This window comes from Heloderma suspectum, chromosome 2, assembly GCF_057233095.1.
Source record: "Heloderma suspectum isolate Gila_16-S chromosome 2, 16-S_ref, whole genome shotgun sequence".
Lineage (NCBI taxonomy): Eukaryota > Metazoa > Chordata > Lepidosauria > Squamata > Helodermatidae > Heloderma > Heloderma suspectum.
Window position 1 is genome coordinate 20,403,866 of NC_139459.1, and position 17,848 is coordinate 20,421,713.

Consider the following 17,848-nt stretch of genomic DNA (forward strand, 5'->3'; position numbering starts at 1 on the left):
GTCATCGGCGCTCGGAACCTCGGGGTCATAGAGCCCGCGCGGCGCAGCCCAGGGAGGAGGGGTGGGAGGATGACGGCGAGCGAGCGAGCGAGCGAAGCGCCGAGCGCCCGCCCCAGCCAGCCAGCCAGCCAGCCGTCCCCGGCTTCGCCCGTAGGACCGCCTCCTCCAGTCCCTCCCCGCTTCAGGCTGGAGCGGCGACGTGCGGGGCGGGCGCTGCCCGGGCCGTGGCCGCTTCAAACATTACGTGGCTTCCTACGTCGGGGGCGGGGGGGAGGCGAAACCCCAAGCGGGAAAGTGCGGGGCGGACTGCCAGGCTCGGCGGCGCCGCCGCTCTCCGACGCGCCTTTACGCAGAACCCGGTCTCTCGGTGTGTTCAGCGGAAGGCGCCTACGGTGGTCGCCCGGGAATAACACCGCCCCCCGCACGCCCCGAGGCTTTTTCGCGCGATGCTGAGGCTCCAGGCTTGCAAGATGAGAAGCGGCGGTGTCTCTGAGCGTGTACAAAGTGGCTTTCTCCTTGGCCACTGGGGAACTCCAGATCCCACAGTTTGGGATTTAGGAGTGAGGGCTTACAAGGGTAGAGAGAGGTGAAACTTTCCGGCAGTGCCTTCTGAACATGTGCAGAGTGGTTTCCCACCCCCACTGCTGAGGAGCGAGCTACGGATCCCACAGAACTGGACAAGGGCTTGCTCGGTACAGAGGGTTTCAACTTTTCAGCAGCATATCTGAGCATGTGCAGAGCAGATTGTTCCCCTGGCTACTGAGGAACTCCAGATTCCAGTTCCACACATTTGGGTTTATTAGTGAGGTCTTACAAGGGTAGAGGAAGTTGTAACTTTCAGGTGGTGCCTCTGAACATGTGCAGAGTGGTCTCCCAACCCTACTGCTAAGGAGCTACAGATCCCGCACCAGTGGACAAGGGCTTGCTCGGTACAGAGGGTTTTAGCTTTTCAGCAGTGCCTCCGCACATGTGCAAAGCAGATCATCCCCCTGGCTACTGAGGAACTCCAGATTCCACACATTTGGGTTTATTAGTGAGGTCTTACAAGGGTAGAGGAAGTTGTAACTTTCAGGTGGTGCCTCTGAACATGTGCAGAGTCGCTTCCTCCCCCTGGCTATTGAGGAGATCCAGAACACAGCGGATATTATGGGTGTGGTCATGCATCTCGGAGAGCTGTAACTTTCAGGAAAATGAAAAGCCCGCCCCGAACACCTAATTTTAGAAATGAAGAATTGTCTGTCTGGGTGGAGCATGCCCGGCTTCAGGCGGGATGCACAACCAATCAGGGATGAGAACTTGTCAGAGAGATTTGTAATGTTATGCATTTCCTAGGCGGAGCGGAAGAGCCAGCAGGGGGGGCTCCATTCTGTGCCAACCAGGCGTAGATCCATACAAAGGAGTCCTGGGCATTAAAACAGATCTTAACTTTAGTTGGGTGTGTCATAAATGAAAAAACAGAAACAAAAAGAAGCCCCTTCATGCGCTAGAAGGCTCAAGTGTGTTACAAATACCTCTAATAGTTTTTTTGACCCCATGGGCCAACAATTAGACCTTAACATCAGCAGAGGGAGAAGGGCTCGAAAGTCCTAGTGTGTCAAAGAAGGGACTGGATATAGTGAACATGGGGCAAAAATGGAATTCCCTAGATCGTCTTCTAAGATCTTGTGTTGTCATTTCCTAATTAAAAAGGTTTCGTTTTGAATCTATCTTGTTGCTGTTTTCTAGAATGAACTTAGGGGAAAAAGAGAATTCCAAAATCCCTATTAGTGTAATATATTTATGTGAACCAAAAGATCACCGAAATGTACAACTTTTCAAGACCTTCAGATCTCTTCATCGGCCAAGATAATTCCAAAAGTAGGTTTGGGGGTGGAGGGTAGGTGCACTGGGAACAGGGAGGAAAAAAGCTGACTTGGTGGTGAAATCATAGTGTCTGCTTGCTTTTTTGTAATATCTTGCTTGATGAAATTATCTAGAGATTGCAAAAGCCTGCACATTTTTGGTGGTCTTTTGGCTGACCTAATAAAAGGTATTACACTAAAATTGGATTTCTCTTATGGCAGAGTGGCTACTTTGTTTGTAGAGTAGTTAGTAAAGAGTGGCTGGATGACCAGCCAGATGGGCGATTAAGAAATGTAATAAATAAATAAATAAAAAACCTGTACAACTACAGTGTACAGTTGTACATCCATGGGGTGGTATGTAGAGTAGACTCATTGAAATAAAAATCACAACTACCTTAAGTCCCATTCATCTCAATGGGTCTATTCTACATAGGACTGACATTGGATCATACCCCATGCTCTTTTTCATCCCTGAATAGAATTTTCCAAATGTTCCAAAAGAAGTTACATTCTGTTTGTCCATCTGAATGAACTGGTCATTTGAAGTACCAAAACTATTGGACTCACAAGAAGCAACTGGAAATGAACCCATTCAAGAAGTTCAGTAGCAAGAGTTGTGCAAAATTACAACAGGGAAAACAAAAAGTAGTACTAGTAGTAGTATTTATTACAGTTCTATACCGCCCAATAGCCAAAGCTGTCTGGGTGGTTTACAAAGATTAAAAACATTAAAAATACAGTATACCGAGATTAAATGCTATTTACATTAAAATCACATGACCAGACAATATATACAAGAGAACATATATCTAAAACAACTTCAAACAAGCAATCTCAAAAGCAAACAACCATAACCGTAAGACAATCCAGGATCGATTAAAACTTATCATACACTGCTGAATGCCTGGGAGGAGAGAAAGGTCTTAACCTGGCACTGAAAAGATAACAATGTTGGCGTCAGGCAGGCCTCATCGGGGAGATCATTCCATAATTGGGGGGCCACCACTGAGAAGGCCCTCTTCTTTGTTGCTGTTTTACGAGCTTACCTTGGAATAGGCAGCTGGAGGAAGGCCTTAGATGTTGAGCATAGTGTATGGGTAGGTTCGTGTCAGGAGAGGCACTCTGTCAGATATTGTGGTCCCAAGACGTGTAAAGCTTTACAGGTTAAAACCAGCACCTTGAATCAGGCTTGGAAACATACAGGCAGCCAGTGCAAGCAGGCCAGAGTTGGTCTTATATGTCCAGACCTTCTGGTCCCCGTTACTAATCTGACCACCGCATTTTGCATGACTTGCAACTTCTGAACCATCTTCAAAGGCAGCCCCACGTAGAGTGCATTGCAGCTATCTCCACTGTGGAGATTACCACAGCATAGAAAACTGAAGCCAGGTTATCCTTGCCCAGATCGGGGCATAGCTGGGCCACCAACCAAAGCTGGTGGAAGGCACTCCATGCCACTGAGGCCACCTGAGCCTCAAGTGACAAAGATGGCTCGAGGAGAACCCCCAAGCTCGAACCTGCTCCTTCAGCAGGAGTGCAACCCCATCCAGAACAGGTTGAGCACCCTCCATCTGGTCAGACAAACCACCTACCAACAGCATCTCAGTCTTGTCTCGATTGAGTTTCAGTTTATTAGTCCTCATCCAGTCCATTGTCACAGCCAGGCACCAATTTAGCACATCCATGCCTCAACTGAAGAAGATGAATAGGAGAAATAGAGCTGCGTTGTCATCAGATGACAATGCACTCCAAAACTCCGGATGACCGCACTCAATGGTTTCGTGTAGATGTTAAATAGCATGGGGGACAAAACTGACCCCTGTGGAAACCCATACTGGAGAATCCACAAGGCTGAGCAATATTCCCCAAGCACCACCTTCTGGAGCCGACCATCCAAGTAGGAGCAAAACCACTGCAATGCAGTGCCTCCCACTCCCAGCTCAGACAATCATCCCAGAAGGATATCATGGTCAATGGTATCGAAAGCTGTGAGAGATCAAGGAGAATCAACAAGGTCACAGTCCCCATCTCTCTCCCGACATAGGTCATCATACAGGGCGACCAAGGCCATTTCCATGCCAAAACCTGGCCTGAACCCTGACTGAAATGGATCTAGATAATCGGTCTCATCCAAGAGTGTCTGGAGCTGGTTGGCAGCCACCTGCTCAGGAACCTTGCCCAGGAAAGGAACATTTGCCACCGACTTAAAATTATTAAGATTTTCCGGGTCCAGGGAGGGTTTCTTCAGGAGTGGTCTCACCACTGCCTCTTTGAGGTGGCCTGGGACCACTCCCTCTCACAAGGAGGCATTCATCACTTCCCTAGCCCAGCCAGCTGTTCCTTCCCTGCCATTTTTTATAAGCCAAGAGGGGCAAGGATCCAGTATGAAAGTGGTTGCACGAACCAGTCCAAGCACCTTGTCAACGTCCTCGAGCTGTGCCAACTCGAACTCATCCAGGAGAACTGGACAAGGCTGTGCTCTGGATACCTGACCATATTTACCTGCTATAACACTGGAATCTAAGTCCCGGCAGATGCAAGAGATTTTATCCTGGAAGTCCCTAGCAAATGTATTACAGGCCTCAGAGGGGTCTACAGTGTCCTTAGGGCCGGCATGTAATAGCCCCCGGACGACTCTGAAGAGCTCTGCTGAGCAGCAGCTAGAAGATGCAACGGAGGCAGCAAGATGCTGGGTTTTTGCCACCCTCACTGACCCTGAATATACTTTATCATAGGCACACACCAGTGTTTGATTGCATCCACTAGGAGTTCTTCTCCATCTGCACTTAGGCCATCTCCTATTTTGTTTCATCACTCTCAGCTGCAGGGATACCACGGAGCAGTACAAGCTCTACTCAGGAAAGGGCACTCAGGAGCAATCGTGTCAACCACCCAGGCCATTTCTGCATTCCACAGATCAACCACGGTTTCGACAGAAGATCCCGCCATATCAGCCAGAAACCTCCCCAGAGTCCTCTGGAAACCATCCAGCTCCATTAGCCTGCAGGGGCAGACCATTTTAATAGGAGCCTCGTGTGGCGCAGAGTGGTAGGCGGCAGTATTGCAACCGAAACCCTCCCCACGACCTGAGTGCGATCCCAGCGGAAGCTGGGTCTCGGGTAGCCGGCTCAGGTCAACTCAGCCTTCCATCCTTCCGAAGTGGGTAAAATGAGTACCCAGCTTGCTGGGGGAAAGGTAGTCATGACTGGGGAAGGCAATGGCAAACCACCCCGCTATAGTCTGCCATGAAAACGCCAGCGAAAGCGGCGTCCCTCTAGGGGTCAGTAATGACTCGGTGCTTGCACAGGAGGAACCTTTCCTTTCCTTCCACCCTGCAGAAGGGAAAAGCTGCCCTACGTCTAAACCTCAGCAGACAATGATCTGACCATGACAATGGCACTGATGCAAAGTCCCCACCTTCACACCACCATCTCCATGTCCAGTTGAGCAAACCAAGTCTACAGTATGCCCCGCTACATGCTTTGGGCCGGCAACATTAGAACAGTCCCATGATCATCATGGAGGCCATGAAATCCTGAGCCACCCCAGTCAAGGTGCCCTCAGTGTGAACGTTGACATCCCCCAGAACTCGCAGTCTGTGGGATCGAAACAGCACTTCAAAATGGATGTAAATGCAGCTATATTTAATGAAAACTGAAATTGAATGGGATGCTCACAATGCTAAACCCTTTATTTTTCTTTTAGTATTATTATGCTGCCCTAAAGCCAAGACTCCATATTTGCCAAGGACAAAGGGTCTCCGCCTTCACAGGTGCCCTAAAAATGCAAACATCCCTCTTCTCCCGTAATTTCAACTCCTGGGGGGGGGGGGACACTTGGCAAAAGGATGACAAGGAAAAAAGGGTAAGAAGGTTGTAGGCTCTGAGAAGTTCTAGGCTCTGCTTCTAGACAAGGCTTGTATGGTGCCATTGCCCCACCTCACTCATGGACGTTTTCAGAGGGTCCAGGCAAGGTTGTCTTCTACTTGTGACCTTCCTGTGTTTTCTTACCTCTTCTTTCTCCTTAACGCAGAAAAAACATTGAGGAAAAAGATGAAACAGCTGCCCAACACCTTCTGATGCTAGGAGCCCTTCATCTGGAAGCAACCTGTGACAATACATGCAGCAGAAAGCACATGATCCTAAGCATGCTCATTTTCAATTCCCATTGGCTTGGGTTTTTGGAGGGCAGGAGATGGGGCCTTAAGCACAACATTCCCTCTAATGCAGGGATGTTGAACCTCTTTCAGCGGCAGGGCCCAGTTCAAGTGGGCTGCGTTCCAGTAGTGGGCAGGACTGGAAGCAAAAGTGGGCAGAGCTGAAGGTGAAAGGGGGCAGGGCCAAAAGATTAAAAAGAGCTTAAAGATGCATTCCCCAGTGCTGGCTGGGGAATGCTGGGAGCTGTTGTACTTGTTTTCTGTCTCGTACTAAGCCTTCGGAGCGGCATTTCAACCTTTTGGATTGTGGGGAGGCATTCACAACAGGGAAAGAACGGGGAAAGAGCATGGGGCCAAGAGAAGGGGTCATGGCCTTCTGGAGAACTTCAGAGGGCAGGATTGGGACCCGCAGACAGCCAAATTTTGCCTGTGGTTCAACACCCCTGCCCCAGTAGCAGAGTTGGGTAGCTGAATGTCTGTCGGTTTAGAAGTAACCCCTCCCCCCGCCCCCCCACACACACACACACACACTCCAATGGTAGTGGTTTCTGAATACTTGAAGGACTCCCTAAGTATGCACAAACATGTTTGTAAATTAAATAAAAAAGGGAGGAACCCTGAAATGACCGGGACCAGTGAGCTTCCAGGGCTTACCAAGTGTTGATGGGCCTCTTGAGGGGGGAGAGTGGGGGGGGAGGACTGGAGGGAGGGGGACAGGAGGGAAGCCCCTGACAGCCTATAGCAGCCCTCTTCAATCTGATCTCCACATGTTTCCTACAACTTCCATCATCCCCAGCCAGTATGGCCAATCTGGAGGGCATCAGGTGGGAGAAAGCTGGGCTATAGTAAACATCCTAGAGGCAAAGGGACCTAGGGTTGAGGGGAGGAAACCTTCCTTCATTTACACTGGGCGGAAAGGACCACACCCAGGAAGGGTGAGGATACACTACAGTCTTTTGTGCCAGGTCCCACTTGTGAACCTTTATTTGAGAGGTAAGTCACACTGTTAGCAGCAAAAGGTACTTCTGAGTAAATACACATCACATCATTATTTGATTATTTGAGTTCAGCACGCAGCCCTCCCCTGCCCCCCCCAATCCAGAACCAACAGTCAGTGCTAGGCTCAGCTCTGAAGTATGTGACTTGCGATGGGGAAAGAGTGTCTCTGAGCACATGCAGAAAGCCTTTCTCTTGCTACTCACTAGGTGAAGAGAGACAACTCATATGGAAAGCTTTTTCTTCTAGGAGGTGGCATGAAATCTGTGTGTAGATTATGATCAGTAGCGAAAGGGGTCTATTCCACCACCACCACCAAAAAAACACCCTCCCACAGGGTTATTCTGGTATTCTAAACCATGGGCAGGGAGAAGGTAAACTGGGGTCTGCTCTAGATTTCTGGGTGATTTGCAGTAGATCAGCTGCCAAGGGCTTTTGGTTACCAATTGTTTCACAAATAGCAGCAAAAGAAAGGCTTCAGACCTTCTAAATTTGGTTGCAAAAATGAAGAACACAGAGGGTGGGGGACTACAAGTGGATTTTTTAATTTGTTTTTGGTGCGCATATGCCACCTTTCAGGGCAAAGCCCTCCAGAGGCGGCTCACATACTTGACAAAGAACATAAAATACAACTAAAATCATTTCAGGTGCAATCCTATGCATATTTAGACAGAAAAAAACCTCCCAGCATTCCCCAGCCAGCTACGCTGTCTAAACATGCATAGGATTGTGCCCTTAATTATCATTACAAAACTAAAACAGCATTCTAAAAACACTATACATCTTAACACAAATCACATAAAACAGATCAAAGCAGTTAAAACTAAAACTATGAGATAGCAGATCAAAACAGAAAGGTTGCAAGGCATGTTTAAAAACTAATAAAGGTGGGTCCAAATCCTTTCGAAATTCCAGAAATATGGGGCAGCCACCAAAAAGGCCCTGTTTCTAGTGCCCACCAAGCTAATTGAGATTGGTGCTGGGCCTGTGAGCAGAGTATCTGAAACCAATCTTACGGCCCAGGCAGGTTGCTATGGGTGCAGGTGGTCCTTGAGTGCCAGGACTGTGAACCTAGAGCTGGTACAGAAAATAAATTCCTGTGCTGAGCATGTGCTCAGCTTGACTCCCATAATCCTCAGCCTGCATGCCCAATGGCTGGGGATGATAAAGACTGTAGTCCAACATATCAGGAGGGAGGCCTGAACCACCTTAAGGATACATATACACACTCACACCGGCTTAATCGCTTTCAGCTCCTTAGGCTGAAATCTTGACCAAGCTTCTAAGGGAGTAAGTCCAGTTCTAACCACAGGATCGGTTCACGGACAAAATTCCGGATCGGAATCTCCACGTTCAGCCCTATGCACGCACTCTTGCTTACTCAGAAGTAAGTCCTGCTACATTCAACGGGACTTTCTCCCAAATAATAGCGCATAGGATTCTTTAACTAATTTACTCTCAGCCGGGCACTGAAGGAAGTGGGGGAAATCTACATAGAAAAAGGAAGTGCAAGTGTCTGATCCGCACTAGCCCATCCCGACGACACGTCCGGCCCCAGAGACCCGTTGGCACCCAGAGAGAACGGAATCGCGACGGAGCCGCCTCTCGTAACTCAGCCTTCCAGGCCCGCTCGCCATCCCCGGCAAGCGGGGACTCCGGAGCGCACCGAGGCGGCGCTTGGTCGCTGCGCAGACGCCGCGTGTAATGGAGGGCTCCGAGGAAGAGGAGGAGGATGAACCGGATTGGCTTCTCCCGCAGCCCGGCGGCGGACCTCGCAGGGGCTCTCTTGCTATTGCTGGAAGAGTCCCGTGTAAATACCGAGCGGATCGAGCAAAGCCCTGATCCTGCAGAGCTCTTCTCCCTCTCTCTTTCCTTCCCCCGCGAGCCCCTGCCTTCTATTGAAATCGACACAAAAGTGGTCTGGAAAGCGGGTCAGCCCCACCCGTTAATAACTCGCATCCACTTCCCTTTAGCCTCCTGGGGTATTGGGAGGCCGGACAAGACTGGGGTGGGATTAAGACCAAGGGGGCTCGATCCCATCCTTTAGGTTAGCAGGAGAAGGCAGGGCATGGTTGAACACGCAGCACGGGATAAGGGTCGTTGTTGTTTATTTTTACTGTATGGCGGCGTTTCTCTAACTTTTGGGTGCTGGGTCCCACTTTTAAATTTAATATGCCTTCTGCCCTCCCCCCTGCCCCATAAGATAGACATTATTTTAAGGCTGCAATCCGATAACACTTACCTGGGAGTAACTCCCACTGAATTTAGTGGGGCGAACTTCTGAGTAGCCATGCATAGGATTGCACTGTAAAAGTGTGCAAAAAGCCCCGAGGTCTTTTTAAATTTACTGTAGAGTAGGCATAGGGCACTTGATCCGGATTGGGACCATAAGGGGGGGGGGCTTTTAAGATCCAGATCAGACTCCCCGTGCCCACTCTAGGGTAGATATGAAAAGAAGGCCTGGCTGCTAAACACACATTTAAAGGCATGTCTGTTTTGGCCCTGATATTGTCTGCATCAACGTGCGCAGAGATGGCTGGCTTTTTGCTGTGTACAGATGTAGAGATCTGTGGCACTCACTCGATGCCGGCATTAGAAAAGGGGAGTAGAATGGGATAGTAATGGCCCCTCCTAAAATCTTGCACAGGGCTGTGCCATTAGAACAAAGCAGCAAGCATTGGGGTAAATAGGGGCCCACAACGCAAGCCAGTGAGCATCCTTTGCTAGAATGCATTCATCCCATCCTTGTATGTGGAGAAAGGTTTTTACCTCCTCAGCATCTTTCTTTCCCTGGTACTTTGTGCCCTCACTTTGGGTGTTATCTGCCCCCACCCAGAGAGGGCGCTCCACTTTTTGAGAATCGGTGTGCAGGGTGCAGCACATATCTCCTAGGAACGGGGGTAGGCAAGTCTCCAGGAATAGAATGATGCTGAAATTTGTTACTAGTTCCTTATTTGCACAAATGTTCGAAACAGAGCTCAAGGAAGAAACTACATTGGGACCTAAAAGTAATGTGCTCCTGCACTCCAAAGTAAGCTTTGAACTACCCTATATCATATATATTACCATGATGGGGGGAGGGGTCTCCCCTTCAAGATGAACAGTAATTCTATCAATTCAAAACAATGGTTTTTTGCTTAATGCACATTCATGTGTGATGGTCACAAATGACAATTACAAATAAGGAACTGGAGGTATGAACCCAACAATAGGACCACCCTGAATGATGTACTCACACTTCCAGGACAGTGTCCTCTGTGAGATGAAATTAAATTGTGTGTGGCCCAACACTTGAAGAGGAGAGATCTCCAGTCACAGCAATATTTGGTTATGGGGTAGTCCAAAGCTTATTTTGGGATGCAGAGGTTTATTTACTACATTTTTAAACTGCCCAATAGGCAATGTTCACCTGGCGGGCTACAATACATTAAAAACATAAAATACAAACATTAAAACAAAGAATAAAAACGGTATAGAATAAAACCAAGATAAAACCAGCAGCAAAGAATAAAACCATTCCAGCACATAAGTCCAAATTAAAACTAGCAGCAGGATAAAATACTAAAAGCACTAAACATAGTTCTTAAAATGCCTGGAGGTATAAAAAAGGGTCTTCACCTGGTGCAAGAACAACCATAATGTTGGGGCCAGGCGAGAGTCTCTGGGGACCGCATTCCACACCTGGAGTGACACCACCAAAAAGGCCACCTTTCTTGTAGCAATCCACATCGCCCCCTTTGGTGGGGCACCTGGAGGAGAGTCTTAAGGCACAATCCTATGCATGTTTAGACAGAAAAAAGTCCCACAACTTCCAGCATTCCCCAGCCAGCTATGCTGTATGTTGTAGACTTTTTTCTCTCTAAACATGCTTAGGATTGTGCCCTTAAATAATGATGTCAGGTGGGTATGCCCTTGTTTAGTGTATGGGTTGATCTCTGTTTAGAACGTTTGCACAAATAAGGAACTGGGAACTAATAACCACCTTTAGCATCATAGGAACAGAGACTGAGATATAAGGGGTCTAGGGTTATTTGCTACTAGACAGAAGGGGAGTCATATTTGGTCATGTAGGGCCAATCTGCACTACGGTGCTAATTAAACTGAACACTTGATATATTTTCTAGAAAAAAATGTAATATGGGATAATTTGATTTATTTTTTTAACTTAGGATCCATTTTTAGGGCACAATCCCATGCAAGTTTAGACAGAAAAAAGTCCTGTAACTCCCAGCATTCGTCAACAAGGAGGGCTGGCTGAGGAATGCTGGGAGTTGTAGGACTTTTTCCTGTCTAAACATGCATAGGATTGTGCCCTTAGAAACTGCGTGTAACAAAAACAGTTTAAAATTCACATTTATAGTATCACTCCCTTCTGTTGTGGTAGGGCAACAGTTTAAATATCCATTGGCGATCAGACAGCTGTGCAGAGTTTGCTTGAGTTGGAATAGCTGTTTATGAACTCTGCATCGCAGATTGCTGTGCTGTTGAACACACATTGACACACATTTAGCAAGATGAAGTTTTCCCCTCACCAATTATCTCCATGCCAGGAAAAACTTCCTTGGACCAAGATCTGTAGCGTGACTGGCTGCTGTTAAAAGCACAGAAGAAAGTTCTATAAAGTGGTAGCAACGCTAGTTACATCTGGTTACTAGTAACATGATTCAGCAGTACCAAACATAACATGAAAAACAAGCCATCTGAACTTTGACCTTTCTTTGCAGCTTGTCATCATGGCAAAGTGGTGTCAACAGGAAGCACTCAGCACCGAATCATTGTGCACTTGGACCTGGATTGTTTTTATGCGCAGGTGGAAATGATCTACAATCCTGCATTAAGAAGCAAACCTTTAGGTGATCTTACATTTTGTTGCTGAATACTGGTCAAGGTGCACATCCAAACTAGGGGTAGGATCCCTTAAATCCTTTGTTTCACCAGCAAAAAGACACCTTCTGCTGGTGGAATGAAGGACCTGGATCCAACCAACCCTGGGAGTGTGCTTGTACTTTTCTCTTTCTCTGAGTAATTACCTCTAACTCTGTTCCTGTGGAAACCAATGGTAAGTACTTTTAGGTTTCCTGTAAAGCAAGAAAACCATACCCGCCGTTGCACCGGTCAGTGGCTTTTGTTGACTACTACTGCTAAGACCTGGGGTTGGATCCAGACTTACTTATACTTAGAGTAGACCTATTGAAATCAATGATAAAAGATACTCATGCATAGCTTAAGACCCATTGATTTCAGTGGGTCTACTCTAAGCATGGCTAAGTCTGGATCTGACCCCTGACCTTTCCACTTTTGCTTTGCACAGTACGTCATTCATAGTAATCTTAGCCAGTCACATTTACTTGTCCTTTCAAGTAGGCATTTACATTTCATTAATCTATTTGGCCACTATCAGATGGGTTGCTGTACTAGACAGAACTCGAGTCTTTTCTGTTGACAGAAGCCCAGTTGCATGGGAGGTAACTAAGCAGGGTGGGAAAACAGGAATTCTCCTTTAATAGCAGCTTTGAAACTTGGTAATTCAGAGGCCTAATTGTAGGTCACTGCCTGCAAGATCAAGTTCAAAAACAGCAGCGTGGACTTCCTTACCTAAACTAACAAAGAGTCTTGAGGCACCCTAAAGATTCTTGGTAGTTTTTGCTGCAACAAGCTAACACAGCTACCCCTCTGGAAGTTTTTTTCTAAACAAAAATTCTGCCACTTTTCCAAATTAAGGTTTTGTTATTACTCAATGCTTTACATAACATGACTTCTAAATTTGCCAAATATTTTTAGCTGTTCCATTAATGTGCCATTAGATTTCCATTAGGCAAAAATCCATTCTTTGGCTATTGTCCTGAAACAACCTGTGAGTTCCTAAGGCTGCAGTCCTAAAGACATTTGCCAGAACTAAGGTCCATTGAATAGAGTGGGACTTGCATCTGAGTAAACATGTATAGGATTGTACTGCAAATTCTGTAAATTAAAAAATGAAGTGGTACTGTGGATGTTATTGAAAGATACTTGGAATGTGGAATATTTCAGATGGATTTTTCTTTTCAGCTTGCGTGTTTACCTTTTCCCAGGTGTGCATCAGAAATACCTGTTAGTCACCTGTAATTATGAAGCTAGGAATGTTGGGGTCAAGAAACTCATGTCTGTGAAAGAAGCAAAAGAAAAGTGCCCGGATTTGGTGCTGGTAAATGGAGAGGATCTGACGAAATACAGAGAAATGTCTTACAAGGTTACAGGTATTTCCTTGATGTTCTTGAATACTGTGGAATTGGGAAATTTCATGCTTATTTTCTTGGTTTGGATTTTTAGCCCTCTTTGTCCGAGCGGCTCAGCAGTGGGTTCATGCCTCACCTCCTTGATTTGGGTAGGGACCATAGTTCACTGGTAGAGCACATGCTTTGTGTGCAGAACGTCCCAGGTTTAATCCATGCCATCTATTAAAAAGACCAGAAAGTGAGTGATGGGGAACACCATCTTCCAGAGATGAAGATGGTGTTCCCCATCCTGCCTGCTGCCAGTCAGAGTAGAGAAGGCTGCAGCAAATGAACAATGGTCTAACCTGGTCTGAGGCAGCTTCCTATGGGAGGGGAAGATGGAAAAGTTCCTTCAGTGAACTTCTTTAAGAATACAACCCTGTGCAATTGCTGCTCGATAGAGGGAACTGATCTCTGAGTCCTCTGTCTATCCAAAGCCTGCCAGCAAGAGCCAGAGGCTGGAGGATTTTACAGCCCTTACCCACCCACCAACCACCACCATTTAAAAGATTTTCTGCCCTCTCAGCTTGTCAAGCTTGCATTTCAGGGAGTGGGTGGGGACAGAGAGGCTCTTGGATCAAGTGGATCCCAGCCTTTATTCCCTCTCTCCCTGCCCCCTTTTCTCCCTCTCCCAGTGTCTCTTCTGAGGTCATAGCTGAGACCTCGGAAGAGAAGCCAATGAGCAGGGGTGAGAGAAGATCAATGACTGCATATTTTCCTCCATGGCTGTAGCTCTGTCCGTGGCTGCAGAGAAGAGAGCCAGTGTGGTGTAGTGGTGAGAGTGTTGGACTGGGACTTAAGAGATCCAGGTTCTAATCCTCACATGGCTGTGAAGTTCACTGGGTGACTTTCGGCCAGGCACTGATTCTCAGCCTAGCCTACCTCACAGGGCTGTTGTGAGGATAAAATGGAGAGGAGGAGGACCACGAAAGCCACCTTGGGTTCCTTGCAAGAGGAAAAAAAGGTGGGATATAAATGCCATAAATACATACAGAATAATAAATAAAAATGCAAAAAGTAAAAGATCTGCACCATCCTATGGCTCCCCAGCTGCTCTAAATTAATGTATCTTAGGATCCATACTATTGTACTTTTTTATGGATTTTGCATTGATTTGGGAGCCAATCTTAGCTGAAAACCAGGGTCTCAATATATGTGTGTGTGTGTAGAGAGAGAGATTGGGGGGCGGGGAGGGAGAGGGAGAGGGAGAGGGAGAGGGAGAGGGAGAGGGAGAGAGAAAGAAAGAAAGAAAGAAAGAAAGAAAGAAAGAAAGAAAGAAAGAAATGTTCCTGTGATAGGGTCCCTGGGTCTCCTTTAGCAAGATGCAATCTCTTGTTCCGGCTTCCCCACTAACTCTACACATCTAACAAGAGTGCACATTTTGTGCCAGAAGAAGAACCGTCTCCTGCCCCTGCAACCCGCCCATTTAGTAGAATTATTATTTATACTGCGCTTTTCTGTGTGATTGCACAATTTCCTCCCTTTTATTACTGTGTCCTTCACAACAATCCTGTGAGGTGGGTTAGGTTGAGATAACTGCTTATGGCGCCCTCAGTGATCATAAGCCCCTGAACTCGGAGACTTATGAACAATCTTAGCCTCACCGTCCTCCCGCCCTGCATTTTTCGGTAGACAGGCCTTTTTTCCCACCTAGCAATGGCGCTTCAGACGGGGAGGGAAGGAGGCTGGCTCAGGATAGCTCATATCCTCCCCTCCCCACCCACAGTAATGCCTTCTTTCCCCCATCTCCAAGGCTGAGTTCTCGACCTCAAAGGCCAGTTCTTTCCACTTGGGCTGGAAGGGGGAGGGGGGCTGGAGCTCCAGTTCCCCTTTCTGAGGTCAGGGTATTGTCTCCGACCTTGGAGCAAGGAATCCGAACTATCCTATGGCCCCTCAAACGCTGTCTGGGGGCCATAGGATTGCTTCCTCCACCTATAAAAATGAGATTCATCAGAGAGTCATACAGTTGGAAGGGACCTCAAAGGTTATCTAGAACAGCCCCCTGCTAATGCAGGAAACCCACTGCGACAGCCCCCCTGGTAGGTGGCCAACTAGCCTCTGATTGAAAACCTCTAATGAAGGGAAAGTCCATCAACTTCCAAGGCAGTTTGATCCCATGTCACACTGCTCATATCATCAAGATCTTCCTAATGTTTAGTCAAAATGCCCCTCCTCATAATTTGAACGCATTAGTTTGGATCCTATCCTCTGGAGCAGCCTTCTCCAATCTGGTGCCCTCCAGATGTGTTGGACTACAACTCCCAGCATCCTTGACCACTGGCCATGCTGGCTCAGATTGATGGTTCTTGGTCCAATAACATCTGGAATAACTTGGTCCAGGAACACCCCTGCCATAGTGCAATAGCCTTCAAATATTATATCAAGGGATCTGGAAAAATCCCTCAATTAAAATGACAGACAAACTGTCCTGAACAGACAAAGAAAAGGCAGAGGTGCTCAATTCCTGCTTTGGCTCAGTCTTCTCCCAAAAGAGGGTCTATCTATGACCTCCCTGGCAAAGGTGAAGTACAGGCTGAAGGGGCAGGATTGCAGCTTGAGATCGATAGACATATGGACAAGGAACACCTAATTACTTTGAATGAGTAAAAAACTCCAGGGCCAGATGAACTGCACCCTAGAGTAATAAAGGAACTGGCAGAAGAACTCTCAGAACCACTGTCTATTCTTCTTGAGAAATCATGGAGGACGGGGGAAGTGCCAGATGACTGGAGGAGGGCTAACGTTGTCCCTATCTTCAAAAAGGGTAAAAAGGAGGAACCTGGGAACTACAGACCAGTCAGTCTGACATCAATCCCTGGGAAAATTCTGGAGCAGATGATAAAGCAATCCATCTGTAAGCACCTTGAAAACAATGCAGTGATTACTCGAAGCCAACATGGATTTGTCAAGAACAAATCCTGGCAGACAAATCTGATCTCATTTTTTGATCAAGTAACCTCCCTTGTGGACTGTGAGAATGCTGTAGACATTATATACCTCGACCTCAGCAAAGCTTTTAACAAAGTGCCCCATGATATCCTGATGAGCAAACTAGCTCAGAGTGGGCTAGATGAAACAACGATCCGGTGGATCCACAGCTGGCTACAGAATTGGACTCAAAGAGTGCTTATCAATGGGATCTTCTCAAACTGGGGAGAGGTAATGAGTGGGGTACCGCAGGGCTCAGTCCTGGGCCCAGTGCTCTTCAACATCTTCATGAATGACTTGGAGGAGGAGGTGCAGGGAATGCTGATCAGATTTGCAGATGACACAAAATTGGGCGGGATAGCTAATACTTTGGAAGACAGAAACAAAATTCAAAGTGATCTTGATAGACTGAAGCGCTGGGCAGAAAACAACAGAATGACATTTACTAGGGATAAATGCCAAGTTCTGCACCTAGGAAAAAGAAACCAAATGCACAGTTACAAGATGGGGGATACGTGGCTCAACAACACTACAAGCGAGAAGGATCTTGGAATTGTTGTCGATCACAAGCTGAATATGAGCCAACAATGTAAGGTGGCTGCAAAAAAGGCAAAAGCCATTTGGGGCTGCATTAATAGAAGCATAGCTTCCAAATCCCAGGAAGTACTAGTTCCCTTCTACTCAGCACTGGTTAGGCCTCATCTGGAGTACCGTGTCCAGTTCTGGGCACCACACTTTAAGAAGGATGCAAACTGGAGAGAGTTCAGAAGAGGGCAACAAAGATGATCAGGGGACTGGAAACAAAGCCCTATGAAGAGAGACTGAAAGAACTGGGCATGTTTAGCCTTGAGAAGAGAAGACTGAGGGGAGATAGGATAGCGCTCTTCAAATACTTGAAAGGTTGTCACAGAGAGGGAGGCCAGGATCTCTTCTCGATCATCCCAGAGTGCAGAACAGGGAATAATGGGCTCAAGTGACAGGAAGCCAGATTCCGGCTGAACATCAGGAAAAACGTCCTGACTGTTAGAGTAATACGACAATGGAACCAGTTGCCTGTGGAGGTGGTGGGCTCTCCCACACTGGAGGCCTTCAAGACGAGGCTGGACAGCCATCTGTCAGGGATGCTCTGACTTGGATTCCTGCATTGAGCAGGGGGTTGGACTCGATGGCCTCGTAGGCCCCTTCCAATCCCACTATTCTATGATTCTATGAAAAACATCTTGTTTGCCACCACTGATCTTCCTCTGAAATGTCAAAGGTGTGTTCATGAAAGGCATCTGTGTGGCCCAGCAGCCTGGTGAACGCTGTACAAACTGAGTGTGCACCCTAAAACACTCCCCTCATAGGAACACAGGGAGCTGCCTTATACTGAGTCAGACCATTGGCCCATCTAGCGCAGTGCTGTCGACACTGACTGGCAGCGGCTCTCCAGGGTTTCCGGCAGGATTCTTTCCTCGCCCTACCTGGAGAAGCCGGGGATCGAACCTGGGACCTCTGCATGCCAAGCATGTGCTCTGTCCCGCTAAGCTATGGCCCCTCCCTCCACAATCCTCTGCCATTTGCAAGGGGCAAATATGTTGATGTGGAAAGGACTCCCCAAAGGTAGAAAATTTGAAACCCACCCTGTGATAGCAGATAAGAAGGCTGGTGTTGCATGTTAGTGTTGCAAG

General features: G+C 47.4%; 1 protein-coding gene across 1 annotated transcript in view; it reads left to right on the forward strand.

Annotated features, from left to right (window-relative positions):
* The first annotated feature begins 8,487 nt into the window (after window positions 1-8,487).
* The window catches only part of POLI (DNA polymerase iota), a 30,884-nt gene continuing 21,523 nt past the window's right edge, over window positions 8,488-17,848 (forward strand). Inside the window, exons 1-3 of the mRNA XM_084832923.1 lie at window positions 8,488-8,806; window positions 11,721-11,849; window positions 13,068-13,232. Of these exons, the coding sequence (XP_084689049.1) occupies window positions 8,701-8,806; window positions 11,721-11,849; window positions 13,068-13,232 (400 nt within the window). The 5' untranslated portion in view covers window positions 8,488-8,700. The remainder of the gene's footprint in view (window positions 8,807-11,720; window positions 11,850-13,067; window positions 13,233-17,848) is intronic.